Source organism: Benincasa hispida, chromosome 9, assembly GCF_027475165.1.
Source record: "Benincasa hispida cultivar pf3 chromosome 9, pf3_genome.v1.1, whole genome shotgun sequence".
In the NCBI taxonomy this organism is placed as follows: domain Eukaryota; kingdom Viridiplantae; phylum Streptophyta; class Magnoliopsida; order Cucurbitales; family Cucurbitaceae; genus Benincasa; species Benincasa hispida.
The window spans coordinates 48,305,242-48,326,554 of NC_143486.1; the positions used below are offsets into that span (position 1 = coordinate 48,305,242).

Consider the following 21,313-nt stretch of genomic DNA (forward strand, 5'->3'; position numbering starts at 1 on the left):
ATAACGCTTATAATATAAAGATGATGCATGAATATGCTTACTGCATGCATAAATATAACTCTTATATTTCATGATGCATGCGCATGCTCTCTTGTAATTTCATCATGCCATATTATAACACTTATAATATATGATGCATGAATAATTGCACAATCTAAGGTGGATTTCAAAACTATATGTCATACACTATGCCATATAAACCACATACATCTCATATATATTAAACAAAAGTTGATGAACGGGGATAATAAGCCTCACGTTGATGAACCGGGATAACTAGCCTAACTCTTACAAATAGTAAAGAGTCTCTGGTTCAAACAGGAGAACCGGGTCTTGAATCGTCTTGAATCGTCTAGGCGAAGAAACGCGTCTCCACTGATCATGTACCAAACTCCTTGTGATCACCAACACGAAAGAGTAAATGCTTTACTCAATCATTTACCTACGCTTCCTGAGCTAAACGATCGTTTAGCAACGATCGTGTACCTTTTACTATGCGATGAAGCATGAGGTACGTGATCGTGTAGCGTGATAACTTGTAGAAATACAAGTTATTTATGCTGCCTTATTCAGATATTGCGGCCAAAAGAGAGAAAATATGCATTGATTGTATAAAAGCTAAGAAATACAATAATTATAAAGTATCGCAAATACACCCACTAATACCATTAAGATGGTAGAAAAGGATATTTCAAGTTTTTTTTGCAGGAAACCAAGTCACCGCTTGCGATCAAGGCTCAGAGAGAAATTGAACAACTAACCGTTGTGCATATTCGACGGACTGATTGCATAACAGAAGGGCTATTTATTCTACCATTTTTGGACTTTCCATAAAAATGAAGTGGGGGACCACAAGTCAGAGGGTCAAAGCCTTCAGCCTATAAATACCCTCAAAGAATTCACTGAAAGATATACTTCATACTGTTCTTACTGCAAAAACAGGCAGAAGATTGGTGGAAGATACTAAAGAATAGAAGGGGCGATCAAGAAGAAATATGTTGGGAGGAATTTTGAAAAGCATTTTTCGAAAGATTCTATCCCTGATCATTCAGGGATATGAAACAAAATGAATTCCTACAGCTCATGCAGGGAAACATGACTATAGCGGAATATGAATTAAAGTATATGGAGTTATCCAAGTATGCTTTAAACATAGTAGCGGATGAAAAAGAACGTTGTCGGAGGTTTGAAGCAGGATTAAGACAAGAGATTCGAACTCCTGTTACAGCAACCGCAAAATGGGGAGAATTTTCAAGACTAATAGAAGCCGCAATGAGAGTAGAAAGAAGTTTAACGGCGGAAGAAGTAAGTCTGGAAAGAGACTCATCAATGAGTCGGTGGCGGAGGGAAGAACCAAGAAATTTTACACCCAGGATAGAAAGCAGAAGTGGATGGAAAAGAAGAGGAGTTACCAACACTAAAGCAGACCCTGAACGGGAAAGCCAAATAAAGGAATCAATGGTGAGCGTTAACCAAAAACCAAGATGTTCGGTCTGTAATAAATATCACTAGGGAAGATGTTGGGAACAAACCCAAAAACGGTCGCACACATGTTTTAAGTATGGCAGACCAAGACACTTTAAACGAGAATGTCCTCAGTTGATGGATACTGGAAATGTACAACCACCAAACAACCTGGGAGGAAGATCAACGACGGTTGAAGGAGGACGAACTGTAGGAGGAAGAAAAGAGGAAACGGGAAAAATGACGTTGGGAAAACTATATGGACTAACTCAAGATAGGGAAGACAATATGTCGATCGTGGGAAAAGGGAAAGAGAAAGTTTTAGAAGACTAGAATAAAAAGTTGTGGTGTAATAAAACTGTGTGAGACAAATTATTAAATAAAAAGCTCTGTTGTAAAATAAGTTTCGTTTAATTTTGAGGACGAAATTATTTTAAGGGGGTGGTAAATGTAAGACCCTAACACTAAATCTAAAGTGGGAGGTTAAATATAGAGAAGAAAAATCCTAAGTAAGGATGGTGGGCCAAAGGGAGAAAAACATTAAAATTAACCAAAAAGGTGACCAAAAGTCCAAACGCCTATGAAGGGCTTAAACATGTTGGACGCAAGAATGCATGGAGGATGGAAGCAAGAAGACTTGGAAAATGGCTAAGGGTTGCATACAACCAACACAAAGGCATACATGAGCCATGCGGACACGGGCAAGAAGCATGTGTCGAGTGAGCATGCTAGGCGCGCAGGCCATGCGTCGAGGACAAGCGCATAGGCCATGCGCCAAGCGCGCAGCCCATGCGTCAAGGACAAGCGCATAGGCCGTGCGTCAAGCGCGCCGCCCATGCATTGATGGTGTATACCGAGCGTCCTGCCTATGTACCGAGGGGGCAAGCTGAGCAAGCCATCCTATGCGTCGAAGCACTGCCGAGTCTGCCAAGTAGCCATGCGTCAATGCGCTATGCCAAGCACACGCCCACGTGGCCGAGAGTGCCTATGCGGCCGAGCACGCTTATGCGGCGAAGCGCGCAAGCGTCTAGGCAGCACGCCCATGCCTCGATGGTCAGCGCCGTGCGTCCATGCTTAGTAGGCTGAGCAAGCACACCTAGCAAGCCATGCGTCAAGGGTGAGCGGCCACCCTATGCATTGGTGATGGTCGACTCATGCAATGGCTAAGTGGGACTTTGATGAAGGAAAGGGGAGTTGCTATGCGTTAAGGATAAAAGGTAAGGCTAATTGATGGAAAACTTCAAGGGAAAATGCCAATGGTATACGAGCATAAGTCTTAAACAATTTAATTAGAGAAATATGTTAAGTATTTAAGTGATTTAGGTGGCAAAAGGAGGATCACACAAAGTTCTAGTAGGAGGTGGACAAAGGAGATTTCATGCAATTAAAGTCTTATCACCCCAAGCAGGAGGTGGGTGAAGGAGATTTCATGCAAAAAAGGAGATTTTTGCTAGCAAGCTGAGATGAGAACAACTCAAGGCTAGGCTGGGTAGACTAAGTGTTGGCTGTTCCAAAGTGAGACAAATGGGAGTTGAGTTGTCACAAGGGGGTGAGTTTGGAATGGCTATAAATAGAGGGGTTGGGCAAGAGGAATTTATTCATACCATCACCTAAATCTTGTGTTGAGAGCATATTTAGAGGGTTACATTTGAGTTATTAGGCTCCCAAGTTAATTGGTGATCAAAAGAAGCAAAGGTTGCGTTGGTGAGGCATTGAATCAGCCGGACGCACAGCCAGTCCACACCCTGCGCGCACGCCTTGCAGCATTGTGTCCGTCCACGCGCCTCGCTCGACACATCTCGCACGCTTATGCAAAATAACATTAAATTTATTAATTATAATGAAGAGGGAAAAATCGACATACCTTCAGGACCTACCTTTAGCGGAGAAAATGACAGGAGCTCGTGATAATAACGTGTTATGAAATTGAGGAGCACGATGGGAATACGGATATAGAGAAAATATAATATAATAATATATTTATATAATAATATTAAATATATAAAATAAAATAACTAAAATCATAAAATTGGATAATATGAAAATTAATAAAATTTTGAAGTGGAATTCTCACCTATGTATTTGTGATTTTAAGATCCACAAAATGTCACTATTTATAGGTAAAGTGGCAAGTAGGATGTGGACTTACATGGACACCAAGCATGAATAATTACAAAACACATGGACAATATGAAAGGTGACACATGACTTTTAGGACACTAAGCAATGGGCATCTATTTATTATTATAATATTCATAATACTGGTAAAATAGTTTTGTTTGTTGTCTAATATTGCTGCTAGTTATGATAAACCCTTCTATGATTTTTTCTTATTCTCCTTTAATATTGTTTCAAGACAAGGAAAACACTACTTGTCAAAACCATGGCACGATTTGTTAAGACCTTTAATATTGAGATGGTGAGACTGAAAATCAGGAGTTCTTAATTTTGATTAAATACCTTCGTTGTTTATATCCATGGTTCTCTAGTTGCTTGTGGAAAGCTCATATGTGATATATATACGCGCCTGAGAAGGGTGCACGAAAGCATCCCAAGGTGAAAATATTCGGGTAGTGCTATACCTTTAAGAAATTTGCTTTCCTAGAAAGGATTAAATTATTACAACAATTTTAGCTTTAAATGTCAGTTCTGAACTGCCATCATATATATATAATGATGGATTTTCTAACAACCATTGTATTCAATGTCATCATAAGATACGATGGCGGATTATCTTTGATGGTGGTTTTGAACCGCCATCAAACATTTCCACCATCGTAATGCCATCATACATAATACGATGACGGTTAGCTACAATGTCAGTTTGTAACTAACATAATATGGGTCATAGATGACAGTTGGGAACTGACATTGATTCTAATCAAAGTTGTTCTGTTTAGATGACATTTAATAGTTGTTATTGTTGTATACTACGACGTTAGTTTAACACTGGTATCATATCTGTTATAACCTGCAACAAGTTATTAGCAAAATATGGAACCCAAATCTTACATAAATGATTTTTATAATAATGATAATTCTCATCATCTATGTTTCGATTAGTTTCTCTACACAAAACAAAGATGAACTTCCAGAAAACACAATCTGTCATATAATTTCAATATTAATGATCAATTCACAATTGAATATCAATATAGAGCTACATCTTCAACAGCTTAACAACCAAATAATGTTACATAATATGTACCAAAACTACATAATGTGCCTATGATCTACCAAATTTCAAAAAACTCTCCAGCAACTGTACAACCAAAATGGCTAAGGGATACCAAACATTCAGAGCAAAAGCCATATATTGTGGCACCATGCATGCAATCCGATCAAGTGTAGTTTGACATATGCTCTGCGCTCTCAACTTGGACCTCATTGAGTTCTTCTTGAGTAAAAAGGTTCTTAGTATTAAACTACATAAAAAAAAATAATAATTAGCAAATACTACAATAAATCATTATTACTAAGTTTGCAATATGTAAAAAGTTAGAAAATGACATACGAGCAACTTGATAGGAGTAGCTAGATGATGTAAAACTTCTCTCATGAACTTCATCACATAATACCTACGCTCCACTCAACCTTTTTGACAAGGGCACTGAACCATAAAATTAAATAATAATAATTAATTTTTTTTATATATAATAATAGTTAATTGATTATAACTCAATTGTATTTACCTTTATAGGGAATCATGTCGTATTGGCACTTTTTTGTATTTGGTGAGTACTTTGAGCCATATACATTTTCATTACCCTAAATAAAAGACAAGAATATCCAAAAACAAATGCAAACTGTTAGAATGCATTGATTTCTAATTCGAATTGATTTAGGAGATTTAAAGTCAAGATAAAGATTTGTTAGATGCCTTGAATCCTACACCTAATTAGAATTGGTATTTGATATATTTAACTATTTAAATCTTTTCTTCCTCCACTTAGGGTTTAGAGAAGTGCACTATATAAACTCTTTAACTCCATAGGCATTATTTGGTAGATTTTGTGTTTTTGTAACACTCTCTCTAATAATATTGTTCTCCATCTACCCCGTGGACGTAGCTAATACATTATTAGTGAACCACGTACATTTGTGTGTCAATCTTCTCAAATTTCTTTTTACGTTCTTTTCTATTTTTTAATTGTCGATTTCATAACAACCTAGTATCATAGCCTTGTTAGGATTTTTCAAAATTCTGCATTTGTTCAACAATTAAAGATGTATGGTATGAACGTAAAAAGGACAAATTCAATAGAGAGTAGTGCAGTTCGATTTCTCATAGACATCTTCTACAAAGTTGTTGATTTCTGGAGCTTCTACCATTGGATTGTCCTGAATTTTAGTCAACCTGTTGAGGACACCTAGGGTCTCATTTTGAATGTTTAGACAGTTGTTTTGGACTCTGGTTTTCTCTGTCATTGTTGTTGAATGGAATCTGTAAACCTGCAGTGAAGTTCGGTTTTTTCAAAGACAGCTTTCACAAAGTTGTCTATTGCTGGAGTTTCAACTGTTGGATTGTGCTGAATTTTGGTAAGCCTGGTAAGGACACATAGAGTCTCATTTTGAACAGTTGGATTGTCATTTTGAACTCGGGCTTTTCCTGTAGTTGCTGCTGAACAGATTTTGTAAAACTGCAGTGTAGTTGTATTTTTTCAAGAATAACTTTCACAAAGTTGTCGATTTTTAAATTTTCAACTATTGGATTGTGCTGAAGTTTGGTTAGCCTATTGGGGACAAATAGAGTCTTATTTTGAATGGTTGGATCATCATTTTGAACTCTAGGTTTGTCCATAGTCGCTACTAAATAGAATTTGTAAAACTGCAGTATAGTTCAATTTTTCAGGGACAACTTTCACATTGTTGATTGTCATAGTTTCAACCATTCGATCATGCTGAAATTTGATCCACCTGTTGAGGAAACATTGTGTCTCATTTTGAAAAGTTGGATCATCATTTTGAGCTTTGGGTTTGTCCATAGTCGCTGTTGAACAAAATCTATAAAATTGCAGTATAGCTCAATTTTTTAGGGACAACTTCCACAAAGTTGTCAATTGCCAGAGTTTCAGCCATTGAATCATAGTGAATTTTGGTTTGTTTCAGCCTGATCTTCCTTTTTGGATTTTTGTTTCAAGCTCAAATTTACCAATTTGATTCAGAAGTTTTTCTTAGCAAACTCAAGTTGTTCGTCATTCTACCACCTTGAGTTTAAGGGAGAAGTCTGAGTATGTTTGACAACATATTTATGTTGTATTTGGAACATTTGTGGTTTTTTATTTCCAGTCCAGATCTGCTAATTGGATTCAAAAGTTTTCTCTTGCAAACTCAAGTTATTCATCATTCTACCACCTTGAGTTTGAGGGAGAAGTCTAAGTACGTTTGACAATATATTTATGTTACATTTGGTATATCTGTGGATTTCTGATTCCAACCCAGATTTGCTAATTTGATTCAGAAGTATTTTCTTCAAAAACTCAAGTTGTTTGTCATTCTACCATCTTGAGTTTAAGGGAAAAGTCTAAGTACGTTTGGCAATGTATTTATGTTGCCTTTGGTACATCAGTGGGTTTTCTATTTCCAGTCTAGATCTGCTAATTTGATTTGGAAGTTTTTTCTTCGCAAACTCAGGTTGTTTGTCATTCTACCATCTTGATTTTGAAGGAAAGATTTGAGTACGTTCAGTAATATATTTATGTTACATTTGGTACATCTGTGGGTTTTCTGTTTCCAGTCCAGATCTGCTGATTTGATTCAAAAAAAAAAAATTCTTCACAAACTCAAGTTGATCGTCATTTTACCATCTTGAGTTTGAGGGAGAAGTCTGAGTAAGTTTGGCAATATATTTATGTTACATTTGGTACATTTGTAGGTTTTCTGTTTCCAGTCTAGATTTGCTGATTTGATTCAGAAGTTTTTTTTTTTGTAAACCCAAGTTGTTTGTCATTCTACTACCTTGAGCTTGAGGGAGAAGTCTGAGTACATTGACAATATATTTATGTTGCATTTGGTACATCTATGGATTTTCGTTTTCCCGTCCAAATCTACTAATTTGATTCACATGTTTTTTTTCGCAAACTCAAGTTTTCATCATTCTACCACCTTGAGTTTGAGAGAAGTTTGAGTATGTTTGGCAATATATTTATGTTGCATTTGGTACATCTGTGGGTTTTCTATTTCCAGTCCAAATCGCTGAGTTGATTCGGAATTTTTTTCTTCGCAAACTCAAGTTGTTCGTCATTCTACCACCTTGAGTTTGAGGGAGAAGTCTAAGTACGTTTGGCAATATATTTATGTTGCATTTGCTACATTTGTGGTTTTCTGTTTCCAGTCCAAATTTGCTGATTTGATTCGGAAGTTTTTCTTCGCAAACTCAAGTTGTTCGTCATTTTACCACCTTTAGTTTGAGGGAGATGTCTGAGTACGTTCGGCAATATATTTATGTTGCATTTAGTATATCATTGGATTTTCTGTTTTCGGTCCAGATCTGCTGTTTTAAGGCATGAGGGAGAAGTCTGAGTATATCTATCAATGTGTTTTATGTTACATCTGGTACATCTGTTATTTGTGAGAGAATTCACGTCAAGGTGGAGATTTGTTGAAATGTATTGAATTCTAATCCGAATTGGTTTAGGAGATTTCAAGTCAAATTAGAGATTTGTTGAAATGTCTTGAATTCTAATCCGTATTGGTTTAGGAGATTCAAGTCAAGGTGGAGATTTGTTGGAATGCCTTGAATCCTAATCAAAATTGGGTTAGAAGATTTCAAGCCAAAATGGATATTTTTTTTAATTCCTTGAATCCTACACCTAATTAGAGATTGTATTTGATGTTGGAGTTGATGCCCTAAATCTCATAGGGTCCTATAATTTGTAATTGTATTGTACAAATATTTTATTTATTTAATAAAATATGAGATGTTTTATTTGACATTTAGTAGTATTAAACCCACAAACAATAAACCAACATTCAAGATATCATCTGTAGCTTAAATATGTATGTAGAGACATATAGGTAGATCATGTTTAAGTGAAAACCTAAATAGTCTGTAGTAGATGGATAAGGTTGGATACCTTATCGTAGTGACAATACGAGTACGGCCCACTTTGTAGATATTACAATTGTTGTAAACTGTTACAAATGATCTGATCTAATCATTCATGTAGAGACATATGAGTGGAGGTGTTCTATACAAAGGAGTTTGTATAAGACCGGATCACGAAATGACTAGTCTCATTATATAACACCGTTAATAATAGAGACTTACATTTCACTAGGATGACCTTAGGTGACATGACCTGAATCCTGAATGAGTTGTGAACTCTTGCCTATGAAGGCGATCATATGATGGGTGAGAGTGGCTAGATCGTCGACTCAACAAGTCTACCATTTTGGGGATGCATCTTATTGGGAATTGGGAATACATCTACACAAGACGGAATTCACTCCTTCCCTAATGTTTGGGTAAGTGGATAAATTTCTCCCTTAAGAGCTGATTCCGAGGCTTGAACAATGTGGCGCCACACCCTCTTCTGGCTCGGGAGGGGTTTGATCATAGTTGGAATATGACTTATTGTTCATTAAAGGGATCAGTGGTACTTAAGGAGTTAGATGTAACTACAGGGGCAAAATGATAATTTTGGCCTAGCTGTACTTACGAGCAATTTGTGAAGGGTCATCACAGTGTCAACTAGTTATATCCAATGGACACATAAATATATCTGTAGTATAAAGAGTGCAACTATCGGTTTTTAGTAGAATAATTTAATTAATTATTCAAGTACCATTAGAGCTTCAAGCTACAGATTCGTGAGGTCCTCTCTGTAGTTCAACAGGAATTATATGAGAATCAATTTTGAATTAATTTGAATTGTTCAAATTATTTGAGGGAATTAATTATATGTAATATAATTAATTCAATTTAATTATATATGATATAATTAATTTAATTTAATTATATATGATATAATTACTATAATGTATATGATACATTATAATATAAAGTTTATTTGAGAGAAAATAAATATTTGGATATGATTTAAATATTAACTATATGAATTTGATTCATATAATTAAATTCAATATAAATGGGATTTATATTAAATACCATTGATGAGAGAAGTAAAACTATAGGTTATATTGTATGTGGGTTATATTGTATGTGATACAATATTAAACCATAGGTTATATGTTTTATGTCATGTAATCTACAGTTATATATTTATATATGATAGTTTTATTTAAATTAAAATTAATTTATTTTTATTTTTATTTTAATTTTAAATTAAAGGGGGAGAAATAACTTCTCTTCCCTAATCTCTCTAACTTACTACGTGTGTGAGTGTGGTGATTATGGGATTTGTTCTTCACCATTTTTTTAAAAGTAAAAAATAGAGCTATGTGGAAATGGGAAAAAAAAAAAAAAAGAAGAAGAAAAAAGATCCCTTTGAAATTTTTTTCCCAAATTGCTTCTCCTCTCAAAATCCCCTCTCCTTCCCCCAAAAAAAAAAAAAAAATCACAAAACCCACAAACTCCTGTGATTCTCGTCCTAGAGAATACAGAAGACTCTGATTAGTGGTGGACATTATGGTTTCAAGTTCGTTGCAGTACGTGACCGGATTAGAGAAAAGGAAATACGTAAAGAAAAGGTTCTTCAAGGGTAAGTCTCCCTCTTTAATCCTTTTCTCAATTTTTGGCATGAAGGTTCTTCAAGGGTAAGTCTCCCTCTTTAATCCTTTTCTCAATTTTTGGCATGTTGTAAAGTAAATTTTACTGTATAATTTGTTTATGTATTTTGTGATTCTGTGAAAATAAAAATTGGAACGATCCACATTTCTGCTCAAGGCTTTCACAGATTCCTATATTTGATATATTTAATTATTTAAATCTTTTCCTTCTCCACTTAGGGTTTAGAAAAGTACCCTATATAAACTATCTAACCCTATAAGCATTATTTGGCAAATTCTGTATTTTTTGTAACATTCTCTCTAATAATATTGTTGTCCATCTGCCCCGTGAATGTAGCTAATACATTGTTAGTGAACCACGTAAATCTGTGTGTCGATCTTTTCTACTTTATTTTTACGTTCTTTTGTATTCTTTAATTGTCGATTTCGTAACAAACCTTTTAACAAACTTAAAGAATTGAAAATTTAACTATATCAATACAATATTTGATAAAATTACATATTTACAACATGTTTCAGATCAACCTGCTCAAGTGCAACAAGTCTAAAATATATGTCGTATTTGCATGTACGTCAACAACACACAATATCCAATGATCCCTATCAAAAGGAATGAAAATAAATATGATTATGTTATCAAAAGTTACATAAAAATCTCACTAATATACAATAATGTAAACTCTTACTCAAGATTGTATAGAATGAGCCATTTGCCATGGTTGATCTGACAAAAAAACACTTCCATTAGTAGGAATGAAATTTTACAACCTTAGGTCATACAAACACCATAAGCCAAACCAACCATGGAAGCCACAAAATTAAATACAGGAAAGGACTTCAATCATTAAGAATAAAAAAACAAAAGGACACCTTAAAAGCTATTAGAAATATATTTCAAATTCCAATAAGAAAAATCTATATTTTATTATTAAAATAAAATAATAAATTAATAAATTAAATTCATCGGGAACGATTTTAAACTACCATTATAACTTTCATTTTGACGGCGGTTTTAAACTACCATCTTATATGCTTCAAATTTTGGCACGAATTAAAAAAAAAAAAAAAAAAATCTATCGTTTTATGTCTATAGCTGGTTCACAACCGCCATTATGACCTCTGTTTTGATGGCGATTTTAAACTGACATCTTATACGCAGTTTTTTCAAAACTGACATCAAATAGTCCATCTATCATCGTTTATAAAGTGTCAACTGACATCTAAAACATCAAGATTGTTGTAGTAAATAATATGCTATTCTGGGCTTATACTATTCTGGGCTTCTAGATGTGTTTTTCTGCTTAGGAAATAACCATGTCTCTTTATTATAATCATACATACAAAAAAGTCGCATGCATGTTTGGTCACATGACTTATACATGATCATGATACTTATTTTCTGAGTAGTTCTTGACTTGTTTTACATAATCTCTATGAAATGCTTCATTGCAGATTGACACGAAGGATATTGTCAGGGGTAATATTATGTTCTGTCTTTTACTTATTTATTCGGATGGTTGTTTTATCTTACTTTATAAGGGGAAGAATAGTCCCTAAATTCTAAAAATTGACATTAGAAAAACTTGGGAAGACGTTGAATAACACTTCTCATTTATCGTCAGCTTATTTTAGTCACTATAATAATTTTGTAATTCCTTTATTTTGAATTCTATTCTTGTGTATAATTTAGTGTGTATACTCTACTTATTCAATGTAAAATATATATGTATAGTTTATGATTGATATGTAGGAATTTGCTATCTAAACCATATGGAGTTTATTTGAATGAGAAATATATTTTATCTTGATTTTGGAGTTAAATTATCATCTAATTTCTCTTTTGTGACTTATTGGGATTTTGTGAAAGCAATTAAGATTTTATTTTATACATGTATAGGTAAAAGAGAAATATTATTGATTTGCATGCGTAAGCAACTATATATATATATATATATATATTCAATAACAAGACAATGACAAATATTTAATATTGGATAATTACCGACAAAAAGTAGGTGAAAACCCGATATTAAAGATGATGTTCAATGTCCGTTGAAAACCGACATTGAAGATAACTGGAATTGAAATCTTGGTCATCTATAATATCGGTTTAAAACCGACATTGAAAATCTTTGATAACATGATCTTCGATGTCGATTTTCAATCAATATTATACCTCTACAATGTCAATTAACCGACATCATACCCTATAATGTTAGCTTTAAATTGATATTAAACTTCAGTTTCGTCGTATTGCTTGTTTTCAACCAAAGCTTTTATGAAAGACTTAATTTCAACAAAGCCAAATTCGAATTGGAATCAAGCAATATGCAAGTTAAAATTCAAAACAATAGTAATACTAAAATTTAATCCCCCACTATATATTAACACGATATGTTAATACTATTCAATTTTCCACAATATTAACACTATCCAAAACACAATATGTTTTAAAATTTAATCCCCACTATATTTTCCTTTTTTCCCAAAACTGAAACAAACAATTAACTCAAAGCTCAATCAAACAACAAGGTTAATGAGATTATCTGAACCGCGGGATTGTTGAGGGAGATAAGAAACCGACGGGCCTGGGGTGCTCGAAGGAAGGTGAGGCGGCTGCACAAAGCAAATCCGAAATAGGGGCTGCACGCGAACGGAGGTCTGAAACCGGCAAAAGATTGCGTGCGGAAAGGGTTTTCTTTTAAAGACACCTCCCGGCGATATATAAAACCGTCGGAAGAAAGTCTATCTCCCGACGGTATCTTTCGACAATTGGGAGTTTCTAAAAAATAAAAACTTTCCACCATTTGTTCTGCCGATGGCTAAAGCTACAACGTCTGAAGATCCATTAGAACTCCCCAAATGAAATAAATACAACGTCGGGAGTTAGTGCTAACTCCTGACGACCGTTAATATCCTTCAAGAGAAACATTTTCTCCCAACCATTGTTTTCACAACGCCAAAAGTAGACATTGAGAGTTGTCTTTTTTCTTACAGTGGGTATCTTATATGCAAAAAGAATTTGTATAAGATTAGACTGTGAAATATTTAATCTCTCTTTATAAATCCGTTATTTGAAGAGAATAATATATTTCATCCGATGAGTTATGAACCCTTGCCAGTAAGAGTTCGTCCTTTGTGAGAACTTTTGCATACGTTTTTTTGCACTTTTCTGACGTTTGGGCATCGAAAAAAGTCTAAATACTTGCCACAAGATTTTTAAATCTATACCCCATTAATCTAAGACTTACTAAGTTGCACTATGACTACAAACGTTTTAAACCCATAATTCAAGGATGTGCACCCCAAATACACAATTTTCTTAAGCTCATGCTACCTAAACCTTCAACTTAATTCTCCTAGGCCTAATATTCCAAATTTGCACATCAAATGTATATGTTCTTGCTCAATATGCATTGTAAAAAGTTTTCTTCGAATTTCTTGATGCATGTCCAAAAGCATTTTAAATTTACCCTTATGTCAAATCTATAAATATGGAGAAATACTTAGATGTTTGTGTAACTCAGGCAATTGTCTAATAAAAAATTATTGTGGTAACTTTTAAATTTTAATTTTTTTCCTCATGTAAAGGAAAAGTAATCGAGGATTAGATGCAGCCCATAAACATGTGAAAATATTAATGATAATGTACATTTTATATATCAAAATGAAAATTTTAATACTATGATTTAATTTGATGCCTTTCATCTAAACCTTTAACCTTTATAATGAAGATATAATGTATAACTAGTTGGTAGATGAGTTTTTTATTCTTGAAAACAAATAAAAAAAAATAAAAGAGAGAAATATATCCATAAATTCCTTTTTAGTATAACAATGGTGCAATAGAAAATCAAATATTCTACTTCTACAAAGGAAAACTAACACAGTTATCATTGAGTTAAGCTCACTTTGGCATATATTCTATAATTAATCCCTAATTAACTTAATCATTTTTACAATTAATTAATTAATTATAATTTTTAATGGATTAAATTTAACAATTTATTTTCCCCTTATGCAAACAATAACATTTAACTTTCAAGATAATAGGTAAACGCATGCATTTATAATATTTTGTCTTCACACAAATTACTTTTATTAATCTCATCAACATATCATTTCTAGAAGTAACCCTAATTTCTCAAGGTCATTTTATGTGTTGTTGGAAGAAACAAATTTTCTTGTAATGTATACATATCATCGATCGAGAAATGAGAAATTTGAATTCTTTCACTGCACATGTTGTCGAATCAAGAAAAAAAATGTTAAAAGGGGAGACAAAAAGCAAAAATGAAATGGGGGCAATTGAAAAGTAATTTACTTTTTTGATAAGTCTTTGAATTGCATTACAAAGAGACTTTTGACATTTATAGACACATGATATATAGAGATAAAGATAAGCTACAAGGAAAGCTGAAAAGTGAAACTAAGAGAGGGTTACACACTTGGCTTTATATTTCTTTTTTGGGATTCCTAAAAGCCAAGGGGGAACAAAAATAAAGCCCATCAACTCTAAACACATATTTTTATAACTACATAGTCAGTAAAATGACTCACAATTAAACATCACACTACAAAGTTATAATGAACAAAAAAAAAAAAAAAGAGATAGAAAATGGCAGCTCCTTTGACCTCTCTTTTGCATGTTTGATTCCTTTTATGTTTCTATGTAACATATGATCATATCCTTAAAAGACAGAACAAACACCAAAAGAGAGGTGAAGGCAGTGTTTTGTTTTTGTTCTTTTTTTATTTTCTTTCTTTTTGGTCTCTTGTTTATGCAAGGGAAAGTGATGCCACAATATGAAAGAATTGAAGCTTTTCAAGAAGGTCTTTAGCATGGTTTGTCGCTCTACGTTCGACTCGATAGAAGAGCTCTTCACTTAGCCGATCGCCGATATGGGCATCAACCAATACACCAGAGATGCTTCGGCAACTGTTGGCCAAAGCTCGACCGACCTCTGCTGCATTGTCAGGCTGGTTCACTACCAATGGACTGCCTCCTTTGAAAACTTCAAGTTTGTTTATGTAAAATGAACCATCGGCCTCTACTACCTCCTTGAAATCTTGCAAGCTCGGTGCATACACTGGAATGTTGAAACTGTCACGTTTCTCATTGCTTATCAATCCCTGCCCATTGACATTAACACAAACTCATTTAACAAATACGCTCGGCCTCCTTTAATTACTTTCAAATTCATAAACTCTTTTAAATGTCGGTGTGTCGAAAATTTTTGAAAAAAAATCATGAAAAGAAAGACATTTCACTCTTTTATAAAGTAAGTTTAAATTTCTTATGAGTTATTAATATGTCCACATTGTGATAATGTGTATTCTATTCTATCAACTTTTGTATGATATAATGAAAACTTAATTCATTCTCTATATATAATATGTCAACCTCTATAGATATACATAAATATTGATCAAAATTTAATACTTTTATTATAGGTTACTCAATACATACATCTTAAAGTTATTAAAAAAATAATTCAAATAAAATATAAGAGCAATATCAAAATTTTATACGATTAAATGTACAAAAGAATAATTTCTTCGAAAAAAAGTTCGAATGACACACTGTGACAGTATCGTTTAATAATTTGTAGCATTGAAAATAATCAAAGTGATAATGAAAAATGCATGCAATTCCATGAATAATACAATAATGTGGGAGAGATCCACTAATGACTTGCCAACACAATCATTTCCGTTCCGACAAGTGGACGGATGGATGGAGTTGTCAAAGGAGACATCAAACGGCCAGAAATGATGGGGTTTAATGATAACCAATAGAATTTCATGATGAAAAAGCAAAAGGGGGGGTTTAGAGTGAGACCGGCAACACCCAATTATTATTCTTAATTTTATATGCTTTTGAAAAATGTGAAGGAGCTTTAAGTTTTGCTTTATGGTCTGCTAAAGGACAGATATGAACAGATGGTGGGGGGCAATTTTCAGATGCATTTTTACGTAAGATACTTCGGAATGAAACAAAATTAATCAACGGTTGTGATTATTATGTCTATGCCTTTTATTTCTAACACGCAAAAAAAATAATAATAATAATAATAAATAAATAATAAAAAATCTCATAACTTGACTCAACTAACCTCTTCAACAGGTCTCTTGTTCAAATCTTTTTAAAACACTAATATTAGATCATTATTTGGATTTATAGGTTTTGAAAAGTAAAGTAATTTTAGAAAATTTTATTTTTCTTTTTGAAATTTAATTAGGAATTCAAATATTTCTGAAAAATTTGGAGGAAAGAAATATGAATTTCGAAAACTGGATACTAGAAAGGAAATTTTATCAAATGAGACAAAAAAATGTCATTGATTAAAAGAGATTCTTATAGAACTGTAAAATGAATGAGAATAATTCAGGTGGTTAGACATTTAACTTCTCCTATATTTACGTTTTCTTTTTTTTGAAAAAATTTAGTTTTAATCCTTACGATTTGGACTTATATTTCAATTTACTTTATATTATTTTGTCCCTATAACTTTTTATTTTGGTCTCATAATTCCCACGTGGTTTATTTGGTTACGTGGGTTCTAACTTATATTGTTTAGGCTTAATTTCAACTTGATCTCTATAATTTAAGAATTTTCAATTTAGTGCTTATGTTTATTATTGATTTCAATTTACAGTTTGGATAGTATTAACTAAGTTTCAATTAAGTCGATGTGGGTTAGGTACATAGTTTTATCTCAATTCTAACCATTTTTTTCACCTAAAATAATCCAAAAACTCTCCAACTAAAAAAGAAAGAAAAAAAATGGTTAAATAATATAAAATATATATATATATATATTTGTATTTTGTACCTCTTGGACAAGATCATCCCAAGCATCCTGAAAGTGGGTCCCAAAGAGAAGGCCGGCTCCACCTTGGTCGGTGGGGTCCAGTGAGGTACGGCCCAAGCAGACAAGGAACATGGACCCACCTCTCTTCAGCTCGTGGGCCCTGGCCCACAGAAATCCGGCCAAGTCCGTCTGAAATTGCTTCCGGTAAGCCGCCGCCGCCGCCTCGTTAGCGCCGTGGATGAACACCCTCCCTCTGTTGTACGCCGTCGATCTCGTATCCACCACGGTCTCCGGCACCTACGTATCGGTATGGGTCCCACGAACTCAGTTTAGGTTGAATTATTGTGACATTTGTTCAATTTTGATCTTTAAATAGAGACCAAACATATATATACTTTTAAATAATCTATTAACATGTCTTATCACTTTGAGACCTGCGTTGAATTCTACAGTTTTAAAAGTACGTTTTGCTTATGACATTAAAAAAAAAAAAACATTTTAAGGATTTGTTTGAAAGTATTTTTTTATTATTATTATTTGGTTGAGTATGTCAAAAATACTTCCAAAAACCATCCTTGTAAATTAGGTTATATTTCAAAATAAATCAAAAAAATAATGTTGAGAATAAAATTTAAATAGTTTTAAAATATGAATAAAAATAAAAATTGTTATTAACAAGAAAGCAAAAAATAATAATAATAAAGTTAATTGATTGAATTGGTCGTTATATGCAATGCATGACCTTTTAGATCACTAAACATATGACAAAATTTATCCCTTTTATTCTTATCTTTCTCAAAATTCCTAAGATTCCAATAATTAAAAAAGCTTTCTTCAATACTCCTCGGGAATATTAAAATTAAACCCCACCCAAAACAAAAAGAAAAAGTCAAATTTTACTTCTTTTTTTTTCTTTTGTCCAAATGTCAATCGTTATGTATATAACCAAAATAATAATACTTAAAAAAAAAAAGTTAAATTATACAAAATATTTATAAATTTCATAGTAAGATGACAACTATTTTTAAAAATTTATAGATCAAAATGACAATTTTTAGTTAAAATTATTGATAGAAATTGATATGATATTTGGTGTATGTCAAATTTCAAATATTATAAGATATTATAAGGTTTATGTATAGCATTATCTATAATGTATGAACGAAATGATTCAGTGACATAAAAATTAATTATGGGAATGATTTTGTAAATGATATCGATAATATTTTTTGAGTTTAAAGAAAAAGATGATCACAATTTTAATCTACTATAAAGTTAAATGACTTTAAAATGATATCATTTATGCCATCCAATTTTTACACATCAACACTATATCAATTTTTTACCAATATTTAAAACCGAAGATATTTATAAAGTTGAGAGGCCAAAATGAAAGTTTTCAAAATTTAGGACCCTAATTGAAATTTACCGAATCTTTTAGAATTTAAAAAGCACAGAAGAAAAACCTGAGAGAGCCAATGCAAGGAGAAGGCGGAGTGAAAAACGTCGATGGACCTAGCCGGAAACAGACGGCGGTAGAAGGAACCAGGAACGCCGGCAGCGAAGTATGAGCGGTGGTTGTCGGCGGCGAGGCACTCCTCCATGCTGCCGCCGTAAGTGGCCAACGGCGGGAGGAGCTGGAAGAGGGTATTGAAGTCATTTCCAGGGAGATCGGAGAAAAAGGCGGTGAACTCCGGCGGGTCGACGGCCAAAGCCTCAAACCGCTTTATAATGTGCTTTATAATGACGTCAACGATGTAAATGGTGTTGCTGCCGCAGCTGCAGCCGAGATCCACAACCACGAACGGCACTTCTGGCGAGTTTAAATGAACTCCGTCCAATGTTTCTTTTAGAAGATGAAGCATTGATCTCGCATGTTGAGCCTGCGTTTTTTTTTTTTTAATTTTTAGTTACATACATCCAATTTAGCCCCATAATTATTATTTCAGTTTTATCATCTCCTTATTGAGTGGTTGGTAAAACTTGGATATATCTCGAGTTTCACCTATCTTTATACCATCATTTTAAGTAAAAAAAATATTTATAAAAAAAATGAAGAATTTATTGTCTCGTGACAAATGATGATTGGAGAACCGAGTGAACTATACAAAGATAGATACAAATTAGGATAATATCAAAAACAAATCAGAAGAGAGATTTTATCTTTAAGAAGATACATGTGTTTAGAAAGATAAGTTATTCGTAAATATAAAACATAAAAAAATATGTAGTTGATCATATGTTTATTTAGTCTCAATCGAGAATTTCAAAAACCCTTTTCTTTAGTTATGTTTTTTTTTAATGGAAGACTAGTACATAACTTGATTAATTTCAAAGTCATATACTTAAGAATAATATTTTTTTTCCATTGTTATTGATCATTTGAAAGTTAGATCATGTTTTAAACACAAACACAAGAGATATACCTGAGCTTGAGAGTTGTTAGCATAGCTTGTTTCGCCTTTACCTCCTTTCATGCTCAGCATTCGTTCGAGTTTCATGTTCGAAACGACGACGTTGTCGCCCTTGGGAGCCATGGGAAGGGTTTGAAGATTTTCTCTCTAAAGTTTGGAGAAGGGGAGAGTCTTTTGTGAGAAAGCTTTTGTGCAAAGAGTACTAAATTAATGTTATAGATGAAAAGTGGTTGGCTCAAGAGAGTTGGATATTTATAAAGAACAAAAGGGCTAAAAATCATAATATTTTTGTACACATTAACGTGAACTTTTCCCCCTTTCAAATAATTAAAAGATTTTTTTGGACAAATATCAATTTATACCCTTAAACTTTAGGAGTTGTATCAATTTAAATCTCAAATTAAGAATTGTATCGATAATTTAAACGTTAAACTTTCATATATAAGAATATCAATTTAAATTCAAACTCTTTTAAATGTATCAATTTACACCTTCATTTAGATTTAGTTTAAAAAACATCATATAAAATATTTAAGTTTTTTCAATTAAACTTCTAAATCATCAATGCATAAATTCTTATACGTGTATGACTTCTACAAATGCCGATTTAAAAAAATTGATTATCATGACATTTTTCAAATAAATGTTAATTAAATGTCTAAATTGATTCACTTATGTAAGTTTAGAGATTTAATTGATAAAATTACAAGTCTCAATGTTTATTCAAATAAAATATAATAGGGTTTAAATTGATAGACTAATAAAAATACAAGATTTAAATTGATATAATTATTAATTTAAAGTTTAAATTGATACAACCAAAAATTCAAAATTTAAGTTATACAATTATTAATTTATGGTTTAAATTAATACAACCCCAAAGTTTCGAGTATATATAAATTTATACTAGCCTTTTTATGCATTATTAGTTGAATAAAGAAAATTTATAATAAATGAAAGGTAAAATTGGGGGGGCAGAAATACAAATCTATATAAATATTGGGGCTCACATGCATAAAAGAAAAAAGTCCTAGATTTCCGCCGGATTTTGATAATTGTAAATCTTTGGTTAATTAATATAATTAACCCTAGTTTTGGCTGCTAATGCAAACTATAAAAACCGAAGCTAATCATCAACTTAACTGTTTCTCGAAGAATATTTATATATAGGGTTGGTTAATTATTTGTTAATCAAATTCAATCTTATTAGGGAGTAATAGCATGTATTAAATAAAAACGTAGGAGAAAATTGATGCTTTAGGTTGATAAATTACCCATAGATTAATAGTCAAAATTAAATAATGAGTTACATAAAAATTTATGACTTTTGACATCACGGGTTTCGAGTAATTAGTGACCTCACTCCTTGAAAATTTAGGATTTATTTGATAGGTAATTTGACAATAGAAATATGAAAACAAGATATTCAATGAAAATATAGTTATATTTTATGTTTTGAGATCTATAACTATAGCATATTCAAAAATTGGATTGTAGTTTAAACAACGGTTCGAAATGTGTTTGATAATATATTTATAAATCTGCCAAACCAGTTGTAGTTATCAACTTAATATTAAGTTGAATATAAATTATTATTAATAAATTATAAACATGTTTTAGTTAAAGAAGTTATATATTTATTATTTTGTAATATTATATAATTTATTATAAACTACCTGATACATATTTAATTTAAAAAAATAATAGAGTTTATAAAATAAAATATTATAACTCAAGATGCTTTTATTTTTTTTAATGGAGTACGAGAGGTCAAGAAATCATTAGGCGTACCTACTTAAATATCTCAATTAGGTTGACACATTCATAATGCTGTCATCACATCCCAGTCCAAAAAGATATCATTGATAAAGGAGAACATACAAGGACAAGAAAGTCCAAAGTCATGTTAGTACAAAAAGAAGGAGAGGT

The 21,313-nt window shown here is 32.5% G+C and overlaps 1 protein-coding gene across 1 annotated transcript; it reads right to left on the reverse strand.

Annotated features, from left to right (window-relative positions):
* Positions 1-14,454: 14,454 nt before the first annotated feature.
* Positions 14,455-19,640, reverse strand: IAMT1 (IAA carboxylmethyltransferase 1). The gene is made up of 4 exons (XM_039041350.2): positions 19,397-19,640; positions 18,437-18,853; positions 16,992-17,267; positions 14,455-15,288 (listed from the first exon to the last, which is right to left on the reverse strand). Exons 1-4 carry the CDS (start codon positions 19,505-19,507, stop codon positions 14,935-14,937), a joined length of 1,158 nt encoding a protein of 385 aa, XP_038897278.1. The 5' UTR covers positions 19,508-19,640; the 3' UTR covers positions 14,455-14,934.
* Positions 19,641-21,313: the final 1,673 nt, after the last annotated feature.